We start from the raw sequence: 16,082 nt of genomic DNA, 5'->3' as shown, positions 1-16,082 counted from the left end.
TGTCGACTGACCTGATTGAATCACTGAAGTAGATGCCACCGCCCAAGTTCCCAATGTCTGTTCTCTCAATCCCATGATGCTCCACTCCAACTCTGGGCAGCAACAGACCCCTATAGACAGAGAATTGGCAACATATCACGTCAGTCATGTACAATATGTCAATCATTGGTGTGCGTGTGTGTGCTCACCGAGACAGGATCCCCACAAAGCTGCTGGGGCTGGAGGAGTGGAGGAGGGGCTTAACGTTCCCCAGCTCCTCCCTAAACATCTGTAGCTCTACCCCTCTGTTTACTCTCAGCACCTGCAAGATCTGCACCTGTCTGTAGGAGAGAGATGGAGAGTTAAACACACAAGCATGCACACACACACTGGAGTGTAGGGCATAAAATGAACACCTGCCACCCATGGATAGATTTAGGTACTGGTGTGTAAGAATGTCAATTTCACCAGCCACGTTGGCGGGTGGTCAATTTGCAGGGCTCTACAATCCGAGCATTACATCCGCAAATAGAAAGTAAAAAGTCAAGTATGAGCACATGTGCGAGTTGGGTTAGAAAATGCTTCAGTAGCTTTTTTCAAAGTATTTCTGCAGATTGGTTTCATAACTGCTAATTGCTAATTGCAGAAATAGGAATCCTATATTCTACCTCACGCAGCAAAACTGCCTGGCAAGGGAGCTGTGTGCACTGAGTGAAGTGCTGATAGATACATTGTTGGAGGCGCTGCGCACACGCATAAAAGTTGGTCTAATTTACTCAAAAGTTTACAAAGTTAGACTTTGTCCTCATGTTTCTTGGCTATTTACATTGTTTTGTTCACAAGCTGGGTTGTTTTTCAATGTTAGTTTGACTCTGCTGCTTCAACTGATAGCGAAGAGATGCCCTAGTCAGATCCACACACACACACACACACACACACACACACACACACACACACACACACACACACACACACACACACACACCATGACTCGAGTGGCCCCATTACCACAGTAACCTCCCTCTCTTAAAAGGGCAGCTGAAAATTTTGACTCAGGTCACAAAAATGTTTAATGAAATTGAGCAATGTACCACATAGCTTCTTACCAATACATTTATTGCTATAGAAACATTACAAAGCATGGTCATCTTGAAAGAGGTTCACCTAGGGGTCATGATAGGGGTTGTACCAAATGTTTGATGTATTATAATAATTGATTAGGCTTATGTTGTATTAATAGAAGGGGAGGAGTTATAAGACCCCTCCCTCCTTACATTTATAGGGTCCTAGACTACAGATTACCAATATATATACATTATGAGGTTTCATTTGGTTCCACAGTACTTTTCTAGTCTCTCTGCCTATTATGAAGAAACTGTCTGAGAAATGTGTGACTGTGAAGAAAGAACTCTGCAGGGGAGTGTAAGAGATTAGTCAGACATTCCACTATAAATCAACTTGGACATTTACTGCTAAGCTTTTAGATAGCTATATAAACAAGAGTTTTTGTGTTGCGTAGGCATGGTTTTGGTCTCATAAGTAGAAGATAATGAGGCCGTGACATCACTAGAGCTGGACTTCGGGTTTAATAAAATAAAAACCTTTTCTTTGATGCAGAACTTACTCGGAAACATGCGTTATGTTCCTGTTGTCAACTTCTGTCTGCAATTGCATTAATAAAGGATTTTTAATGATTTAATTAAAGATATTGTCATAATGTTAATTTCACCAATGAGCGACAAGGAAACGAACCCCCACAATCTGTTTTTGATGTTTTTTAAAAATGTAATTATGGATGTGACTGAAAGATTTGTTCATCTACCTGCCACAGTGGCTGGTGGACCAAAAAGTACATTTTAGGCCCTGTTTGAGTGGGTCAGTACCTGTCCTGTAGAAGTTCGGTGACATACAGAAATTCAGGACCAGAGGGAACTCTTTCAATGCTACACCTCAGGGCGCGGTACTTCCCCAGACAAGAAGGGATGGGGCTTCTCAGTGTTGCCTCGCTCACATTCAGCACGTCTCTGATCAACTACAACAAAGATCCATGTTAGTGTTCATTTAATTGTGTGAGATATATATATATATATATATATATAGACACACACACACACACGATTAGGGTGGGACTGGATCCCAGGTCATTTAAACTGTGTTCATTCTGATAAAAAATAACAGTGTTGTGTGTTACCTGGCAGAGGTCCAGTTGCGATGAGATGAGTTTAGTGTGGAGAGGGAGATGGGACAGATCAGTTTTGTGTGGCAGGAGGGTGTAGACCTCCTCCATTAGAGAAGCCACATCAGTGTCTGGCCCCTCCCCCTGTCTCGCCCTCAGCTTCCTCTGGACCTGTAGCAGCAGCCCCTCAGCCCTGCTCACCTACACAACAATGATACAGCTTTAATGAGCACAAGTACTCAGAGACCAACAGACAGACAGACTAATACAGTATGCATCATGAACACTGCGAGCCAACCACAGCTCACTTACGTCGTTGAGACTGAGGCTGGTGATTGGAACCTTGAGGACGTTGTCCAGACAACCAAGGGCCTCTGCCCAGAGCAGCTCCACGAACACGCCCACTTCCTGTGATAGGCTGCTGCAACTCAGCTTCTCCTCCAGCAGCAGCTGTCAATCATACAAGACATGTCAATCAACCCCTGACTGGCACCCACAGCATTGATTACTGTATTGCTGTACAGAATCACATAGAATCCAAATCTTCTCAGGTGATGGGTAAAAAGGGGCAAATCTGATATAATATGTTGTGTCTGTCTGTATTTTTTAGAAACTATGTGTCTATACATAAGGGGGGGTGTCTGACCTGCTGCAGGCTGGCAGAGCCCAGATCCGGAGCCTCTGGAGGGAGGGTGGTCCTCAGTGTGAGTCCTCTGACCTGCAGCTCCTTCCTGAGAGTCTGGTAGACCTCCACAGCCTCCTCTGACATGGAGAGGAACACCTGCTTGTCCTGCACAGCTGCTGACTGACAGACAAGACAGCAGACCAAATAGGGATAGTAGGGATAGTTCATCCTAACGACATAATAACTAGCCAAGAATCCATGGATCCTGTGAATCAGTGACCAAAGACATGAGCTCACCTTAGCACCATGGTCCTCTCTCCAGTACCTCACCACACGGTACTGCTGCTGTCCCCCCTCTGCGCTGCCACTCTGCAGCTCCAACACCGACCATGTGCTGCTGTTAGCCTGGAAAACACACAGGTACACACACTGCATAGTATGATACACATATATATGTGTATGTATATGTGTATATACAGTTGAAGTCAGAAGTGTACATACACCTAAGCCAAATACATTTCAACTCAGTTTCACAATTCCTGACATTTAATCAAAGTAAAAATTCCCCGTCTTAGGTCAGTTAGGATCACCACTTTATTTTAAGAATATGAAATGTCAGAATAATTGTAGAGAGAATGATTTCTTTCAGCTTTGATTTCTTTCATCACATTTCCAGTGGGTCAGAAGTTTACATACACTCAATTAGTATTTGGTAGCACTGCCTTTAAATTGTTTAATTGGGTCAAACGTTTCAGGTAGACTTCCACAAGCTTCCCACAATAAGTTGGGTGAATTTTGGCCCATTCCTCCTGACAGAGCTGGTGTAACTGAGTCAGGTTTGTAGGCCTCCTTGCTCGCACACACTTTTTCAGTTCTGCCCACAAATTGTCTATAGGATTGAGGTCCTGACTGATGTCTTGAGATGTTGCTTCAATATATCCACATAATTTTCCATCCTCATGATGCCATCTATTTTGTGACGTGCCCCAGTCCCTCCTGTAGCAAAGCACCCCTACAACATGATGCTGCCATCCCCGTGCTTCACGGTTGGGATGGTGTTCTTCGGCTTGCAATCCTCCCCCTTTTTCCTCCAAACATAACAACGATCATTATGGCCAAACAGTTCTATTTTTGTTTCATTAGACCAGAGGACATTTCTCCAAAAGGTACAATCTTTATCCCCATGTGCAATTGCAAACCGTAGTCTGGCTTTTTTTATGGCGGCCTTTCAGGTTAAGTCCATATAGGACTCGTTTTACTGTGGATATAGATACGTTTGTACCTGTTTCCTCCAGCATCTTCACAAGGTCCTTTGCTGTTGTTCTGGGATTGATTTGCACTTTTCACACCAAAGTACGTTCATCTCTAGGAGACAGAACACGTCTCCTTCCTGAGCAGTATGACGGATGAGTGGTCCCATGGTGTTTATACTTGCATACTATTGTTTGAACAGATGAACGTGGTACCTTCAGGCATGTGGAAATTGCTCCCAAGGGTGAACCAGACATGTGGAGGGTCTACAATTTGTTTTCTGAGGTCTTGGCTGATTTCTTTTGATTTTCCACAGGTACACCTCCAACTGACTCAAATTATGTCAATTAGCCTATCAGAAGATTCTAAAGCCATGACATCATTTTCTGGAATTTTTCAAGCTGTTTAAAGGCACAGTCAACTTAGTGTATGTAAACTTCTGACCCACTGGAATTGTGACACAGTAAGTGTCACAATTCTGTCTGTAAACAATTGTTAGAAAAATGACTTGTGTCATGCATAAAGTAGATGTCCTAACCGATTTGCCAAAACTATAGTTTGTTAATTAACAAGAAATATAACTGTATATTATATATACACTGCTCAAAAAAATAAAGGGAACACTTAAACAACACAATGTAACTCCAAGTCAATCACACTTCTGATTGACAGCATGACCGGTTTGGCGGTGGGTCAGTCATGGTGTGGGGGTGGCATTTCTTTGGGGGGCCGCACAGCCCTCCATGTGCTTGCCAGAGGTAGCCTGAATGCCATTAGGTACAGAGATGAGATCCTCAGACCCCTTGTGAGATCATATGCTGGTGCGGTTGGCCCTGGGTTCCTCCTAATGCAAGACAATGCTAGACCTCATGTGGCTGGAGTGTGTCAGCAGTTCCTGCAAGAGGAAGGCATTGATGCTATGGACTGGCCCGCCCATTCCCCAGACCTGAATCCAATTGACCACATCTGGGACATCATGTCTCGCTCCATCCACCAAGGCCACGTTGCACCACAGACTGTCCAGGAGTTGGCGGATGCTTTAGTCCAGGTCTGGGAGGAGATCCCTCAGGAGACCATCCGCCACCTCATCAGGAGCATGCGTTGTAGGGAGGTCATACAGGAACGTGGAGGCCACACACACTACTGAGCCTAATTTTGACTTGTTTTAAGGACATTACATCAAAGTTGGATCAGCCTGTAGTGTGGTTTTCCACTTTAATTTTGAGTGTGACTCCAAATCCAGACCTCCATGGGTTGATAAATTTGATTTCCATTAATAATTTTTGTGTGATTTTGTTGTCAGCACATTCAACTATGTAAAGAAAAAAGTATTTAATAAGAATATTTCATTCATTCAGATCTAGGAGGTGTTATTTTAGTGTTCCCTTTATTTTTTTGAGCAGTGCATATATAAACTCAGCAAAAAAAGAAACGTCCCATTTTCTGGACCCTGTCTATCAAAGATAATTTGTAAAAATCAAAATAACTTCAAAGATGTTCATTGTAAAGGGTTTAAACACGGTTTCCCATTCTTGTTCAATAAACCACAAATAATTAATGAACATGCAGCTGTGGAATAGTCGTTAATTAAGAAACAGTTTACAGACGGTAGGCAATTATGGTCACAGTTATGAAAACTTAGGACACGAAAGAGGCCTTTCTACTGACTCTGAAAAAAACAAAAGAAAGATGAGCAGGGACCCTGGGCATCTGTGTGAATGTGCCTTAGGCATGCTGCAAGGAGGCATGAGGACTGCAGATGGGGCCAGGGCAATAAATTGCTATGTCCTTACTGTGAGACGCCTAAGACAGAGCTACAGGGAGACAGGACGGACAGCTGATCGTCCTCGCAGTGGCAGACCACATGTAACAACACCTGCACAGGATCGGTACATCTGAACATCACACCTGCGGGACAGCTACAGGATGGCAACAACAACTGCCTGAGTTACACCGGGAATGCACAATCCCTCCATCAGTGCTCAGACTGTCCGCAATAGGCTGAGAGAGGCTGGACTGAGAGCTTGTAGGCCTGTTGTAAGGCAAGTCCTCACCAGACATCACCGGCAACAAGGTTGCCTAAGGGGACAAACCCTACCGTCGCTGGACCAGACAGGAGACGGTGGACCAGACAGGACTAGCAAAAAGTGCTCTTCGCTGATGAGTCGCGGTTTTGTCTCACCAGGGGTGATGGTCAGATTCGTGTTTATCGTCGAAGGAATGAGTGTTACACGAAGGCATGTACTCTGAAGCGGGATCGATTTGGAGGTGGACGGTCTGTCATGGTCTGGGGCGGTGTGTCACATCATCGGACTGAGCTTGTTGTCATTGCAGGCAATCTCAGCGCTGTGCGTAACAGCGAAGACATCCTCCTCCCTCATATGGCACCCTTCCTGTAGGCTCATCCTGACATGACCCTCCAGCATGACAATGCCACCAGCCATATTGCTCGTTCTGTGCGTGATTTCCTGCGACACAGAAATGTCAGTGTTCTGCCATGGCCAGCGAAGAGCCCGGATCTCAATCCCATTGAGCACGTCTGGGACCTGTTGGATCGGAGGGTGAGGGCTAGGGCCATTCCCTCCAGAAATGTCTGGGAACTTGCAGGTGCCTTGGTGGAAGAGTGGGGTAACATCTCACAGCAAGAACTGGCAAATCTGGTGCAGTCCTTGAGGAAGAGATGCACTGCAGTACTTAATGCAGCTGGTGGCCACACCAGATACTCACTGTTACATTTGAATTTGACCCCTCCTTTATTCAGGGACACATTATTCCATTTCTGTTAGTCACATGTCTGTGGAACTTGTTCAGTTTATATGTCTCAGTTGTTGAATCTTGTTATGTTCATACAAATATTTACACGTTAAGTTTGCTGAAAATAAACACAGTTGACAGTGAGAGGATAATTTTTTTTTTTGCTGAGTTTAAATACATACACATTTATATATGTACAGTGGCAAGGAAAAGTATGTGAACCCTTTGGAATTACCTGGATTTTTTCATAAATTTGACTTAGATGAAGATCAGATAACATTTTAAGTAACAACAATAGACAAACACAGTGCGCTTAAACTAATAACCCACACATTATTGTATTTGTATTGTCTGTATTGAATACATCATTTAAACATTCACAGTTTAGGTTGGAAAAAGTATGTGAACCCCTAGGCTAATGACTTCTTCAAAAGCTAATTGGAGTCAGGAGTCAACTAACCTGGAGTCAAATCAATGAGACGAGATTGGAGATTTTGGTTAGAGCTGCCCTGCCCCATAAAAAACATTTATAAAATGTGCATTTGCAATTCACAAATAGCATTGCCTGAGAAGAACCATGCCTCGAACAAAAGAGATCTCAGAAGACCTAAGATTAAGAATTGTTGCCTTGCATAAAGCTGGAAAGGGTTACAAAAGTATCTCTAAAAGGTAGTCCACGGTAAGACAAATTGTCTATAAATTGAGAAATTTCAGCACTGTTGCTACTCTCCCTAGGAGTGGCCATCCTGCAAAGATGACAGCAGAATGCTCAATGAGGTTAAGAAGAATCCTAGAGTGTCAGCTAAAGATTTACAGAAATCTCTGGAAGATGCTAACATCCCTGTTGACGAGTCTTCAATACGTAAAACACTAAACATGAAGGGTGTTCATGGGAGGACACCATGGAAGAAGCCACTGCTGTCCAAAAAACCATTGCTGCACATCTGAAGTTCGCAAAAGAGCACCTGGATGTTCCACAGCGCTACTGGCAAAATATTCTGTGGACAGATGAAACTAAAGTTGTGTTGTTTGGAAGGAACACACAGCACTATGTGTGGAGAAATGAAAAGGCACAGCACACCAACATTAAAACCTCATCCCAACTGTAAACAATGTTGGAGGGAGCATCATGGTTTGGAGCTGCTTTGCTGTCTCAAGGCCTGGACAGCTTGCTATCGTCGACGGAAAAATTATTCCCAAGGTTATTAAGACATTTTGCTGGAGAATGTATTTTTTTTTATTTCACCTTTATTTAACCAGGTAGGCTAGTTGAGAAAAAGTTCTCATTTGCAACTGCGACCTGGCCAAGATAAAGCAAAGCAGTGTGACACAGACAACAACAGAGTTACACATGGAGTAAACAATAAACAAGCCAATAACACAATAAACAAGTCAATGACACAGTAGAAAAAAGAAAGTCTATATACAGTGTGTGCAAAAGGCATGAGGAGGTAGACGATAATAGGCCATAGGAGCGAATAGTTCCAATTTAGCAGATTAACACTGGAGTGATAAATGAGCAGATGATGATGTGCAAGTAGAGATACTGGGGTGAAAAAGAGCAGAAAAGTAAATGGGTAAAACAGTATGGGGATGAGGTAGGTAGATTGAGTGTGCTATTTACAGATGGACTATGTACAGCTGCAGCAATCGGTTAGCTGCTCAGATAGTTGATGTTTAAAGTTGGTGAGGGAAATAAAAGTATCCAACTTCAGCAATTTTTGCAATTCGTTACAGTCACTGGCAGCAGAGAACTGGAAGGAAAGGCGGCCAAATGAGGTGTTGGCTTTGGGGATCATCAGTGAGATACACCTGCTGGAACGTGTGCTACGGGTGGGTGTTGTTATCGTGACCAGTGAATTGAGATAAGGCGGAGCTTTACCTAGCATAGACTTATAGATGACCTGGAGCCAGTGGGCCTGGCGACAAATATGTAGCGGGGGCCAGCCGACTAGAGCATACAGGTCGCAGTGGTGGGTGGTATAAGGTGATTTGGTAAACAAAATCGAAATGGTCAGTGATCTGTTTATTAACTTGGCTTTCAAAGACTTTAGATATGCAGGGCAGGATTTGGTCTGTAACAGTTTGGTTCTAGGGTGTCACCCCCTTTGAAGAGGGGGATGACCGTGGCAGCTTACCAATCTTTAGGGATGTCGGACGATACGAAAGAGAGGTTGAACAGGTTGGTAATAGGGGTTGCAACAATGGCGGCGGCGGATAGTTTTAGAAAGAGAGGGTCCAGATATTCTAGCCCAGCTGATTTGTACGTGTCAAGGTTTTGTAGCTCTTTCAGAGCATCTGCTGTCTGGATTTGTGTGAAGGAGAAGCTGGGGAGGCTTGGGCGAGTAGCTGCGGGGCGGGCGGAGCTGTTGGCCGGGGTTGGAGTAGCCAGGAGGAAGGCATGGCCAGCCTTTGAGAATTGCTTATTGAAATGTTCAATTATCATGGATTTATCAGTGGTGACCGTGTTACCTAGCCTCAGTGCAGTGGGCAGCTGGGAGGAGGTCCTCTTGTTCTCCATGGATTTTACAGTGTCCCAAAACTTTTTGGAGTTCGAGCTACAGAATGCGAATTTCTGCTTCAAAAAGCTAGCCTTTGCTTTCCTGACTGACTGCCTGTTCCTGACTTCCCTGAACAGTTGCATATCGCGGGGACTATTCGATGCTATTGCAGTCCGCCACAGGATGTTTTTGTGCTGGTCAAGGGCCGTCAGGTCTGGAGTGAACCAAGGGCTATATCTATTCTTAGTTCTACATTTTTTGAACGGGGCATGCTTATCTAAGATGGTGAGGAAATTACTTTTAAAGAATGACCAGGCATCCTCGACTGACGGGATGAGGTCAATATCCTTCCAGGATACCCGGGCCAGGTCGATTAGAAAGACCTGCTCGCAGAAGTGTTTTAGGGAGCGTTTGACAGTGATAAGGGGTGGTAGTTTGACCGCGGACCCATAGCGGATACAGGCAAAGAGGCAGTGGTCGCTGAGATCCTGATTGAAAACAGCAGAGGTGTATTTGGGGGGCAAGTTGGTCAGGATAATGTCTATGAGGGTGCCCATGTTTACGGATTTAGGGTTGTACCTGTTGGGTTCCTTGATGATTTGTGTAAGATTGAGGGCATCTAGCTTAGATTGTAGGACTGCCGGGGTGTTAAGCATATCCCAGTTTAGGTCACCTAACAGAACGAACTCTGAAGCTAGATGGGGGGGGCGATCAATTCACAAATGGTGTCCAGGGCACAGCTGGGAGCGGAGGGGGGTCAATAGCAGGCGGCAACAGTGAGAGACTTATTTCTGGAGAGGTTAATTTTTAAAATTAGAAGTTCAAACTGTTTGGGTATAGACCTGGAAAGTATGACAGAACTTTGCAGGCTCTCTCTGCAGTAGATTGCAAATCATCCCCCTTTGGCAGTTCTATCTTGATGGAAAATGTTGTAGCTGGGTATGGAAATCTCAGAATTGTTGGTGGCCTTCCTAAGCCAGGATTCTGACACGGCTAGGACATCAGGGTTGGCGGAGTGTGCTAAAGCAATGAGTAAAACAAACTTAGGGAGGAGGCTTCTGATGTTGATATGCATGAAACCAAGGTTTTTTTGATCACAGAAGTCAACAAATGAGGGTGCCTGGGGACACGCGGGGCCTGGGGACGCGCGGGGCCTCAACCCGACTGAGATGCTGTAGCATGACCTCAAAAGAGCAGTTCACACCAGACATCCCAAGAATATTGTGGAACTGAAACAGTTTTGTAAAGACGACTGGTCCAAAATTCCTCCTGACCGTTGTGCAGGTCTGATCCGCAACTACAGAAAACGTTTGGTTGAGGTTATTGCTGCAAAAAGAGGGTCAACCTTTTATTAAATCCAAGGGTTCACATACTTTTTCCAACCTGCACTATGAATGTTTACACGGTGTGGTCAATAAAAACATGAACAATTATTTGTGTGTTATTAGTTTAAGCAGACTGTGTTTGCCTATTGTTGTGACTTAGATGAAGATCAGATAACATTTTATTACCAATTTATGCACAAATGCAGGTAATTCTAAAGGGTTCACATACTTTTTCTTGCCACACACACACACACACAAAGTAAAGACAGGTGTGTCAATCAACAGGATCAACAAGTAAAGCTGACGTGAGATAAATAAACTGTACTGCCTATGGGTGGGCTTACCTTTCCAAAAATGGAGTATTTGGCCACTTGGAAATTTGTTGGATATGTTGGTAGATCATTGTCACTTTCAGTATACACTCTAAAAGAAAAAAAAGAAAACACAAATGAGTCATGTCGCTTGTTACTACACTACGGGTGGGCCGTCATTGTAAATAAGGATTTGTTCTTAACTGACTTGTCTAGTTAAATAAAGGTTAAATAAATAAATACATACATTATTGCAGGGCAATTACATAAGTTGCATACAACAATTACATAACCTAGGTTATTCAACTGGTTAGTACTCTGGTATAAGACCTGTGTCATCGAATGTGGGGCCATGACCAGGTTAAAGTCAGGAAGGAAAAGTATGACATCTAGTCAGGCAGTGATTGACAGGTAAGTGGTACAGTAGGTACACACCTGAATTTGCCCAGGTAAGTACTCTCCTGATTCCCCGCCCTCTCGGCTTGATTTACAGCATTCACTGTCTGGGTCTGAACTTCAGCCGGCTTGCTCGTCCCCTTCAACACTAACACACATAACACGCACACAAACACACCCTATGTCAAAGTTCAATTCTATTCAAAACATCCATATATTACACATACACCCCTTCGTAAAAAAGGCATCGTTCTTCAAACACAGAAAAGTGCGATGAAACACACCCATAGTGAGCACACAGTGCCTTTGTCAGTTAAAGACAACTGTAGGGAAAAAAACTGCCTCCTGACTGATTAACTCAAAAGAACACACTGGGTGAATGAGTCAACATGCTGGGAACAGAGCGAGAGACACCACCCACTGTGATTGTGTCAGAGGAGAATGCTCAAAGATGACAAACCCTTGCTCTGCTTGCTGAATGTGCAAGAACCTTTTCATTGGAAATACATACACGTAAAAGCCTGCATGCAAAGAGAATGGTGATGCCTGAAACTGACAGTGATGAAGAAGCTGAGTTGTATTATTATTTAGGGATTACTTATAATTAAAGCATAGATAAGAAAGATAAAGCATCTATTCATTACTGAGTCTATTTACTTGCCTATTTACTTGCGTGACAACTGTTTTGGCAACATTGTTGTGTAACATTGTATATTTTAATCTCCAAAGAAGCGTATTTCAATTTGGGAAAGATTGTATTTGACTGAAAGGGGAAAGGTTTGGCTTGTACCTGACTGAGATGGCAAGGGAGAGGCAGGCCTGGGTGGGATGAGAGAGGTAGAGGGAGGGGGGGGGCAGGCAGTAGTCCTCTACAGGCAGCAGGACTCCCTTCTCCAGGCAGAGTGACACATACTCCACCCCTACTACTGGAGTCTGATGCTTCTTCATGCTCCGCACCCGACTGGAGCTCAGACTGGACATACTGCTCGTCACTACGAGAGTACACTGTGGGAATGACAGAAAGAGAGCGATATATCAACAGAGAAAGAGAGCAAGAAAGACAGATCATCAATATCGCCAACATGTTTGAATCTAGCCTATGAATTCAAAATGGTTTGTGTTACTGTGCACCTGACCTGCTTATTGATCACATAGGAAATGCTGCCCCCATTCTCTGTTATTGCCAGCTTCAGCCTATTCTTCTCCTTATAAGGCAAATTCTTCAGCTCCAAAACCACAAAACAGTTGTCAAACAGAGCCATAGCTGTTGAAGGAGAGAAAAACCTGTATGAGATGGTCTTATCAAACACACCGGACGGGTCTCAGAGCATTTCATATTATTCTGTCTGTAAATCCAAGACACTCCATTAACCCTTTAAACTAATCCTTCCCCTAACCCATCTCCTTAATTTAACTCTAACCTTAATCCTAATGTTAGCCACCTAGCTTCAATTCGTAACATATCATACATTTTGCAAATTTGTAAAATATTGTACGTTTTTAGAAAATCGGAACATATAATACAAATTGCAGTTCGTAACACATCATACAAAATCGGTGATGAACATCAACAAATTAATATATACCATACGAAACATAACATACTATGTGGAGTCTCTTGATGTACGTACAGAATAATACGAAATGCTCTGAGACCAGTTTGAACACACACACACACACACCTGATTTCAAATTCCAAACACTTAACAGACTAACCTTATCCCCTCAAACTAAAGTGGACACTTCTGATGACGTACCATGACGTCTGACGAGTATACACTTGCAGGGCAAGGGAGGAAGGAATGATTTTTAAATGGACCGCCCTTGACCGGAAATTCGTCACTCGTTCATTCCGCAATGATTGTTTTCAGCCACTGGTAGCTTGTAGATGCTTTATATGCTCTACAGTCAATTATGTTTGCATGTCTACTTATAGTAACTATATAATTATTAATATACGCCTACTGTATGATAGCTAGAAAATGAATTAGCTAACGTTATCCTGCCTAGCTGGAACTTCTGAAGTAAAATGTGTTATTTCTACAATTTCCAAAAGCTAACCAAAGGAAAACATAATTACTTTTATGAGACCTGGTTGTGCCGTCATGTGCATTAGAAGCACAATTTCTAACCTGTTTACTTACACTTGTATGTTGACGTTGAGGTTTTACGTTTCGGTTGACTTTTCTTAGCGGATGTACAATCAACGCGAATTAAATTATGGGGGGGTTTCAGGCCCGAAGTGAACATAATTGTACACTTCCCTTGTTTGGACCGACGTCCAATATGGTGACGGGGATTCCCCCAAGGGCATAAGGCGAGGGTAGGTGGACAAGGGTGTGACTTTTCTGAGTTGAAACGCAGCTTAACAGCCCTCGGCCCTAAACGTTTTACATCGTCACACCAGTGTGCCTCAAATGCCCCTTGTCCAAGCAAGGGAGCGTGATGATCAGAGATGGAACGTCATTGGTGGAAATCTTGAAGTTGAGCTTAAAAACAACTAACCTAAAGCTATTAATGTACCTAGGAAGCTAACGTATCTCGCTAACGTAGCTCGCTACAGTTACCTAGAGCTGGCTAGCTAGTTTTATAGTTTGGTAATTTATTCAAATACATTTCAGAATTGCAAACAAATGTTTTATATGCTGCTCACTACGAGACAGCCAATTTGCCAACGCTAAAATCTGTGTGTATATAAGCTAGCGTCATACTTTTTTCTGACATGCCGAAAATGCAGTCTTGTTGATTACATTTGACACTTCACCGCCACCAATGTGACTAGTTTGCATTGAAGAGTGGGTCATAACAACCCCGCAAGTGACAAAAGTTGTTCACTCGCTCCCTCGAGCTAAATCTAGTGAATTGGGCCTCCATTTAGGATGGCAATCAAACTGCATCCGGTTTCAACGTGGATTCCCGAGAGAAAGTGTCAGCGCAAGGGCTGTGGGGGTAAAAGAAAATAACATGTTTGGACTGTTACAGATGCGGAAGTGCGAGTGTAACAACAGATATTTTAGCTTTTTGTCAGGTTGAAAATGTGTGTTCTCGCTACCTGGATAATTAATACATGTGGGCTATCAATCAAATGTATACAAATACATGGATGTGAGCACATAAAAACGAAACAGTAATAAGCCCCTGTCGTAGACAGCTATGCAACTAGCTGACTAAACTCCACTCCATTGGGAAGGAAGTTTCTGATGAACTTGGGTGAAGTTCAGTCAGCTACTGAAATTAAAATCAGTGCATAACCAGTTGAGTAAAATAGCCCACTTGTCGACAATAGTCACAGTAAAATCAATATCTTTGGAAAAATGCTATAGATTCAAACCTATAAAGAAAATATGTAACTGTTTTACCGTAAGTAGGTGTCCGTTACTGTGGCTGTCTTACAGTGAAGATAACTTTACATTATATGTTACAGGTGGCTGTAACTGTACTCACACGTATTTTGCTACTGTACGACAATCTTTACTAGCAACTGTAAACTTCCTTGTATAGAAGAATAACACGACTACGCCCCATTAACACGCCACGCCCTTCTACAATGTTGTGTTGCCTTCTATTGGCTTAAATTCGGGAACCACAGGCTAATAGGGATTTTTTTCTCTCTCTTTACTCTCATCAGACTGAAACTTGACCAGTTGAAAGTATACATGAATACAAGACATTATTGTATTACAAGTTTAATTTAAAAAATATATATATATGCAAATGAGGCAACCCGTCCTTAAATATGCGCTAATTTGCATATTACCATCTGTTTTTCAACACATTGCTTCAAGGTAGAATGTTATTTTATTTTTAATTGTGATCAGACACTTAATGGTCAGACATTTTTACAGATCAGCTTATCAAAACTGTAAACTAGTCAACTGTGAACTCCATGTAAACTAGTGCTCTGTACTGTAATTGAGTATTCTAACAGTATTTTTTTATTGAAGGTGCAGAATGCCGTGTATGAAGGATTGACAGGGGTGTACAGATGAGCAATGCCAGTAGAATTTGGGGACACAGTGGAATTTAGCTCCAAAAAGGTTGAGCGAGATCTTTTGAGTTCTCTGACAGCACCCCAGCCGCTTCTCCATCTCTACCTGCAACCCCTGCGTACCACTCCCACAACGTACTTAAGAAGAGTTTGGAAGGGGCCAATGTTCCACTTGGAGCCTTCTGCACAAGTGCATCAAAGCTAAACCAAACAGTCATCATGTTCCAACAGCAGCCACACAGTGAACACGGCATCAACACAGTATCAGAAATGCTTGTAATTTTATGACTTTTATGTTAAGCTGGAGGAGTGTAAATGTGCCAGCTTGGATGATGTTACTAAAGCACAGAGTGCCTCCTATGCATGGTATGTCACACTTACATTTCAGATCACTGCAAGCTCAGTAAAGAATGTTCCTGTGCGCACCTCAACAAATCCTGAACACTTTGTGCAGGAGCATCTCTTCCCCAGGTGCCAAGGAAACTCAGAAACCACATATGGCAAGAAAAACAAGCAGGTGGCCTACACATGGATGGAGAGCTGTGGGTTTAGTTTGGAGAGTAGAGGCACAGTAGTGTGTCAAGGAGCCATGTCTTTCTGCAAGCCCACAGATGGAGTGCTAAACTCTCAAGAACTTCTAGAAATTAAAATGTCCTGTTCTGAGTGAAGTGTGAGTCTCTGGCAAACTCCTCGACGTGAAGCTGGTGGATGGAGTTCCTCAGCGGCAACATAATGGAGTCTGTGGGTACTACGTGCAGGAGCAATTGGGCATGTTC

At 43.2% G+C, this 16,082-nt stretch overlaps 1 protein-coding gene across 6 annotated transcripts in view; it reads right to left on the bottom strand.

Moving 5' to 3' along the window:
- parp4 (poly (ADP-ribose) polymerase family, member 4) overlaps window positions 1-14,850 on the bottom strand; it is a 33,008-nt gene extending 18,158 nt beyond the window's left edge. For 2 of the 6 annotated variants that reach the window (XM_020461605.2, XM_031805482.1), the window contains exons 1-12: window positions 14,678-14,816; window positions 12,455-12,582; window positions 12,109-12,323; window positions 11,358-11,466; window positions 10,956-11,034; window positions 3,078-3,185; window positions 2,802-2,960; window positions 2,468-2,605; window positions 2,171-2,356; window positions 1,863-2,011; window positions 189-320; window positions 12-110 (exon numbers count right to left, since the gene is read on the bottom strand). In XM_020461605.2, the coding sequence (XP_020317194.2) occupies window positions 12-110; window positions 189-320; window positions 1,863-2,011; window positions 2,171-2,356; window positions 2,468-2,605; window positions 2,802-2,924 (827 nt within the window). In that variant the 5' untranslated portion in view covers window positions 2,925-2,960; window positions 3,078-3,185; window positions 10,956-11,034; ... (2 more) ...; window positions 12,455-12,582; window positions 14,678-14,816. Of the gene's footprint in view, window positions 1-11; window positions 111-188; window positions 321-1,862; window positions 2,012-2,170; window positions 2,357-2,467; window positions 2,606-2,801; window positions 2,961-3,077; window positions 3,186-10,955; window positions 11,035-11,357; window positions 11,467-12,108; window positions 12,324-12,454; window positions 12,583-14,677 lie in introns of all 6 variants that reach the window. The other 4 variants (XR_002252244.2, XM_020461606.2, XM_020461607.2 and 1 more) reach the window with 4 other exon arrangements.
- Window positions 14,851-16,082: the final 1,232 nt, after the last annotated feature.

Source organism: Oncorhynchus kisutch, linkage group LG26 (genome assembly GCF_002021735.2).
Source record: "Oncorhynchus kisutch isolate 150728-3 linkage group LG26, Okis_V2, whole genome shotgun sequence".
NCBI lineage: Eukaryota > Metazoa > Chordata > Actinopteri > Salmoniformes > Salmonidae > Oncorhynchus > Oncorhynchus kisutch.
Note: the sequence above shows the minus strand (reverse complement) of the source record. Positions and strands in the feature narration are given on the sequence as shown.